General features: G+C 37.3%; 2 protein-coding genes across 2 annotated transcripts; both read left to right on the forward strand.

Annotated features, from left to right (window-relative positions):
* Positions 1 to 1,290: 1,290 nt before the first annotated feature.
* On the forward strand, positions 1,291 to 2,674 carry LOC136282406 (histamine H2 receptor-like). Its single transcript, XM_066170048.1, has one exon. It carries the CDS (start codon positions 1,394 to 1,396, stop codon positions 2,414 to 2,416), a length of 1,023 nt encoding a protein of 340 aa, XP_066026145.1. The 5' UTR covers positions 1,291 to 1,393; the 3' UTR covers positions 2,417 to 2,674.
* A 2,276-nt stretch (positions 2,675 to 4,950) lies between these two features.
* Positions 4,951 to 5,955, forward strand: LOC131782189 (beta-1 adrenergic receptor-like). Its single transcript, XM_059098904.2, has one exon. It carries the CDS (start codon positions 4,951 to 4,953, stop codon positions 5,953 to 5,955), a length of 1,005 nt encoding a protein of 334 aa, XP_058954887.2.
* Positions 5,956 to 7,079: the final 1,124 nt, after the last annotated feature.

Here is a 7,079-nt window from a genome sequence, read left to right on the forward strand (position 1 = left end):
TTTGCCAATCATTTTCACATACAAAAAGAGTTGGATTTAGAGAATGTATATTTCATGTCGACCAGTTCTTAATTGAGTTAACCAAGGCACAGATCTCATTGTGAGCAGAACATAACAACCTTTTGGTGCATTTCCATGCAGGTTGTCAAATTAAAATGAATAACAGTCATACTTAATAAAAACATGATCAATCAACTCCAACAAGGGGATAAGATTATATTCCCTTTGATTGCAGCATGAATATTTTTTAATGTGATTTCATTTTATGTAGGATGCAGCATATTTGATTCAATGTGGTCGTTTCCGTAAAATCTCCATGCCTGTCTCAGTTGTTCGTAAGTGCATAAAATTTTTACAAGGCTGAGTATCTTTTTTTGTTAAGAATCAAATTCAATGATGCTGTGCACATGAGCCATTTCATATTATTGGGCAGAGTTATAAAAGAAACAGTCTGTCGATGGAAAGATAAAGCTTAACTCTAAAAGCCGAACATCGCATATTTTTCTCAATGCAGCAAAACGAAGTAGATTATTTTCAGTAATCTTATAAATTTTAAAAAAAAGAGTCAATGGCTTAACTCTTCGAGCATCCAAACAATTTCTAGGATGAGCTAGGATCGCGGGAAGTGAGAGATGTGCACACATTCATGTATAAAAGAGAACCGTGATGTCTAGTTCAGTTTTAAAAGGAGAAAATTGAGCTCTTTATTTCTTTTGAATTAACGAAAGGCATGCCGCAAATTTCCATAATGTTTTCGAAATTTCATTTCACTTATACACAGCTAGATGTTATGAAGTTTTTTTATATTTACACATTCAAAATAATTTAGGTAATAGCTCAAAACATATTTCCTATGTCGGAAGCCTCAACCGTGATGAAAACCATTGTCTTAAGCGAAACTGAGAGAGAAAGACATCTAGGAGCACAGATAAAAGTTCATTTCCTTTTACCTATCACTAACGCACGCAAACTTATTTCATTAGATAAGTGATTGCATTGCGATCATTCAAACCCGACCGAATGCATATGGAAACACTGTATTATTTGAACTTTGCGATGTTAAAACATTCTTACTAAAAAAATATCTTGTCAGAAAAACAGAAGCCAAATGAATTGCGAATGATGTGAATGGGGAATTGTAATTGATGGTTGTAAAGAACTTATGACAAACTTTCAAGATGTGGATTTTTTATTAAAAGGCTCGGCCACGGTGAAATTCATAAATCAGGTTATGCTATTCAAATACTGCATGATCCTCAAATTGATTATTTCATCTTTAAATACATGAGGAATCACAAATAAAAAAGAAATCACGTCAACATGAATGTAAACGAGTTTGTTAGAGCCGTGCCGGCATAGACGAGTGATCTTGGCTCGAGAGCTTTTCGCAGTCATGAGTAAAAGTCGGATGACGAACTTTACTCTTCAAAATGGACAGAATGACTCTGATAAAAATTCGTTAGCAAAACTTGGAATTGGAATGAAAGCAGGGACTGTGGTTAATTTACTTCTTATATTCATTATCGTGGTAGGAAATGTTCTTGTCATTGCAGCTTATATAAAAAATCGTCGACTTCACACTGGCGCCTATGCACTTATCGTGAGCCTTGCCTTCTCTGATCTCCTTGTAGGAGGTGTCTCCCTGCCAATCCGAATCTTTGGCTCGATAATGAACTGGAAAGTAAGTGTCATCGTTGTGGTATTTTACACTGCTCTTGATATCTTCAGCGCCCTTGTGTCAAACCTTCATCTTATAGCAATATCAATTGAGCGTTTCATAGCCGTCTCTAAACCGTTTTACCACCAAACGCTCTCCATCAAACCGTATGCGTTCGCATCGGTGTTGTCCTGGATCTTAGGAATTTTCGTCGCTTGCTCACATCCTGGTAATTATTTGCGGGACAATGACGAACAAAAGCTTAAGTTGAAGATCCTAAAGGTATACGCTACCGCATTGTTTACCGTATGCTTCCTAGGCCCGTTGTCGGTAATTACATTTGTAAACATCGGAATCTTCCGCGTTGCACGAGTGTTAATCCATTGCGCACCATCACAGCACGGGAACCTCAAGCAACGAGTTCGTAAAGAGCGCAAGGCCGCATTTACGCTTCTCGTGATGACCGGATTCTTCTTCGTTGCGTGGTCGCCGTTCTTTGTGGTAAACATGTTCTATGTCTACTGTGTTCAATGCCTCCCTTCCTCGTCCAACGCTCAGTATGAAATGGTAGACATTATAAAGTGGCTGCATTACTCAAACAGTGCAATCAATCCCGCCATCTATGCCTTTCGTGATGCCGAAATGCGCCGAACCTTCGCGAGACTTTTGGGTCCTTTTAAAAGATTTTGTAGAAGTGGTCGAGTGGAGCCGGAATTTCCAAATACACATGAGATTCTCGATTTGTACATTCGAAATTAAAGCAACCTATTTCTGATGCTCAATTCAAACGAAATCAATAGAACTTAAAAACCAACAAACAAGCTAGAGGAATCTTTCGCCCCTCTTCAATTGCCGGGACATTTTTCTGTCCTGCCTTAACGCTAACATAAAAACAGCAATTCGTTCATATAGCTAGAGATATTTGGTACTACTTTTCTTTTCTCAGTTTTATTCACGTGACTGATGTGAGGAACGAGTGATTGCGTCCTTCTGGGTTTAAACGCATGGAAAAACAGTGCTCGGTTAAAACAATAATCAAACGGGTAAAGACATGTTTAGTTTTTAAAAGAAGTCTGAATGAACCTCAATTTTCTTTTGAGAAAACAAGCTCGTAAATGGGAATTTTACGTGATATGACGTGATTACATAATTTCTGGCGTCCCTTGACAAATCTCTTACACTCGATTTTAGGTTTCGTCTTCCATTTCTTGGTCTTTGCCATTGATCCATTTTTTAAATAATTTTTTTTTGTGTACGTGTTTATTTTTTATGGTTAAACGGCGCTTTATTTCATTCGAATTTCTATTTTCAGCCCCTATTGTGTTTTGATTAACTATTTCTGTTATTCATGCTTTTGATGAATGCGCATTGACATCAGTGTTCGAAGGGAACTGACCACTATTGTGTTCCAAAAAAAAAAAAGGAAATGAAAAAGTAGAAAAAAGAGAGAAGGAAGACAGAGAGAAACTATGGCAACATTAGAAATGATTTATTCCATCAGTATACCAAGCTGAAGTGATGTTGTCGTTCTGAAATTTCCTCACTGTTTACTGATAATGTAAATACGTTGTACAAAAAATGAAATGTTACCTCGCCAAAAATAAAAAATGATAAAATGATAGAGATAATAATAGGAATAAAATATTACCGGTTATCTGGAAGTTTTTTGTTCAATTCCTTGTCAAGAACATGTTTACTTTTCCTTATACTTGCGACAGATAACACTGACCGATTTTTTGGAAAAATGAATTGATCGATATTGTGGCCCTCCTAATGAAATATGAAAGTAAGGCTATCTTCGAGATACTCTGAGCCTCATGCTTTAAAAGAAGGTAAATGCGAAGATTTCCATAAATGTCTCTTATATTTATGTCATAATTAAAACTCATTCTCGCAAGAAAAGGTTTTGTGCTTGCAGTAAATGAGGAAGCGCTGTTCTTTGAAACTCAAACTAGCCTGTTCATCATACTCCATATTTACATTAGTATTCACACTACAAGGATAAGTCGAAAGCATAAAAAACAATAAATTGAGAAATGAAGCTCTCATAATTCAGCTTGAATAAATTCCTCGAAACTGGTTGAAAATTACATTAGGTATTTATTTTTTCCCTAAATCAAAGGTCGAGAATTGTATTATTTTACAAATCTCTTGATCTTCATTTCAATGCTTTCAGCCTTTTATTGATAAGGACGTTTGCTTGTAAAAAATGTCGTGAGATTGTTTATATGCCTTAAAATGCTTCAAGAAAATGTTCTTTATCATTATGACTGTACTACTTTCTACATTATTGGTATTAATAAAGTGTAGAAATCGAATTTTTGTAACTTATGCTTCACCGCGATGATATAGCTTCCGATCCTTTTAAACATTTGCGATCTCAGTCTACACTTTTAGTTACTTCACTTGCGTCATTGTTCTTTGCGTTAACCAATGGATGGCTGAGGGCCGTATACGTTTTGATTTATTTGTGTTTCATTAAACCACGACTCTAAGTATCACTTTTCCACATTTATTTGTAAGACAACTTTCAACAGTACGCTTTTAATTTACATTTAGACAACTGAAAATATTTCCAAATATCTCTATACTTTTCATTCCCTTTTTTCTTTTGGACTTTCCTCTGTTTCCTCAGCCTCATCGGCAAAATCAAAGGTTTCACATGATAAAATTTGTGGCCATTCAATTATATGTTGGTCGCTTTTTAGAGCTTTTGACGATTTGTATCTTAACTGCAAGAGTTATCGTCTTTCTCTATTCTCTGAGAAAAAAAAGTGACAGCCACTGTTTCATTTTCTATTCCCTTTCAATTACTAGAACGTTCTTATGTCAACCAAACTTCCGTAAAACTATTGAAATGGAGTATTCTTTGACAAGGTGGAAATGAGCTCTACAGTTACTTGATAATATATTCGATCGAGACGAGTGAAATGAACGTACAGTCGTAAAATATTGCGACCTTAAGATACGGTAATCGGAATGCAGGCCTAGAAAACCGCTCATCTGCAAATGCTGCAACAGTAATCTCCCGAAGAAATATATTTTCACACCCGTAGAAAGTGACAATTATGTTGTTTCCATAAACTGATTTAAGTAAAGGGTAGAAGAAAAGGAAGAGCTGACAAGCAGCTGTTTACACCGGAAAAGAAGATTTTAAAACGTCAATCACCAACTGCGCTTGATTTATGTGTTTGTACTTTTATTTAAAACTCTCCGCTTAGATTTGAACTGATTTTTATTCTCTTAAACTTGCTGAGCGCGAGGCGAAACAAGGTGAGGAAAAAAGGGGAAATATGATGGGAGAGCGAAACAGATCCATGATCAACAGTGGAACCGAAGCACTTAACAGTTCACTTTCGCCTGACGCGTTACATCCCAGATCCGAAGTGGATACCCTCGTCTTTGTTTTCTTTTCAGTTTTACTCGCACTTGCAATCGTCATCGGCAACTCAATCGTTATGACTGCTTTCATTCACAACCGAAAATTGCGAAAGAGAGGCAATGTATTTCTGGTCAGCTTGGCTTGTTCCGACTGCATCGTGGGAGTCGCCTCCTTACCGCTTTGGATCTGCATCTCAGGCCTTGGAATCAGCACAGGCGAGGTTTTCTACGAGTTTTTCATTAGCTTGGATATTTTCAGCGCTCTGACATCGGTATTTCATTTAACAGCCATTAGCGTCGAGCGCTTCATTTCTGTCTCAAGGCCATTCTTATATCAACGCCTTTCGTCTCGAGTTTACACGGCAACGATTACATCAGCATGGCTATTGGCAGCCCTCATTGCTTCGTCAACTCCACTACAGAAACTGTTCAAGCTTCAACGTTTTTACGCGCCGAGTTTTACTTCGGTGGGGTTTCTTGGTCCACTTGTAATTATCAGCTCAATGTACGCTGGGATATTCCGCATCGCCATATCACTGAGCCGCCATACACCTGGTTCAGACAGGACCTGTAGAATATCCTGCCGGGAAAAGAGTCAATTAAAGAAAGAAATTAAAGTGGCAATGACCCTAACAGTGGTATCTGGATTTTTCTTTCTGGCATGGCTTCCATTTTATTCACTTTTAATGATTGCTGTTTACTGTCCTCAGTGTTTGCCTGCAAGCCGCGATCTTCAGCGCCTGGTGGAAATCGTCAAATGGATGCATTACTCGAACAGTGCTGTAAATCCATTCATCTATGCTTTCAGAGACAAAGAGATGAAACGAGAATTTCTGCAGCTCCTCCAGTTCAAGAGACTATCAGACATGCTTACTCTCTGTTTGAGTAAATATCGCGCAACAGCACAAGACATGTAAACATACGTTTGAAAGCGTCAGAGGCTCAAAAAAAAAACTCTTCTAAACCATAAATGTTTAAACCACTAAGTGTTCTCTGGTGAACTCAGAGCTTGTTGAGGCCGCTGTGCTGAGAGTCTCTTAATGCACGTTTCTTTTAAATTTTGAGGGTTCATATATCGCACATCTTAACTCAATAACACCGAAAAACTGATATGAAGCTGTCTAATTTATCTTATTCATTTCCGCCGAAAAGTTTTGCAAATTGATCAATAGATTCTGGAGATGTCAAGGAAAAAGGTAGTTATGAAGAAGCTAGCAGTTCTGTTTGACGTAGAATATCATGGTAACGATTGAGTAGGAGATACTTTACCAGGATATATCTTGATATACGTCTTACATTGAATGTGTTTAGCGTTTGATGTTAAAGGTAAAGAAGAAAATTTTGAAGATCCTTTTCAGAGATGACAATGCAATTCTTTAATTTACCGTGTTCCAAAAGGCGTATCGCAATTGCTGATCCAGTCCTGTATATGACGACTTCTGATTTGATTATCTTAAATCTAGAGATCTAGCTGTTCTTTGAGTGATTTGAGTCATAAAGATATAAGATCCTTCCGCTTAAATCTTTACACAACTGATTCAAGATTCGTTCGCATCTCGATATTCCCAATTATCAAACGTGAGTTTGGTACAACTTGATTTAGTGTCAATCCAATGATTGCGTGGTAAAGTTTGGTTACATTTCAAGGATAAATTCTTTAACGGCGACTTTTGGTTTAAGTATCTAGAACGTGCAACTTGTAATCCTTATTCTGAACACTTGTAACGTAACAGTCGTGCTGTGTCGTAACTAAGTAGTTATTATTGTGACTGCATTCCATAACTGCATGAAAGTTCCTTATTCATGTGACCTGGCCTGTTAAAAGAAATAAACACAATGAACGTCTCCGCTGACGGACACTCGCATCAGAAGACAGCTCTATTTACAGACACTATTTTTCATTCCGTTTTGCCACCCAGCCAGTAAAAACTGTGCTTTTAAACACTCCCGTAAGTGTAAGCATTCTCCTAAACAAACGCGGACACAAAATTGGATTTTTTCATTTGTCTACGCTCTATTGTAAGCGGACACTTCATGCATA

This window comes from Pocillopora verrucosa, chromosome 7 (genome assembly GCF_036669915.1).
Source record: "Pocillopora verrucosa isolate sample1 chromosome 7, ASM3666991v2, whole genome shotgun sequence".
Taxonomy (NCBI): Eukaryota; Metazoa; Cnidaria; class Anthozoa; order Scleractinia; family Pocilloporidae; genus Pocillopora; species Pocillopora verrucosa.

Coding starts and splice junctions, on each gene's coding strand:
- LOC131782189 (XM_059098904.2), top strand. CDS start 4,951: ATGATGGGAGAGCGAAACAGATCCATGATCAACAGTGGAACCGAAGCA.
- LOC136282406 (XM_066170048.1), top strand. CDS start 1,394: ATGAGTAAAAGTCGGATGACGAACTTTACTCTTCAAAATGGACAGAAT.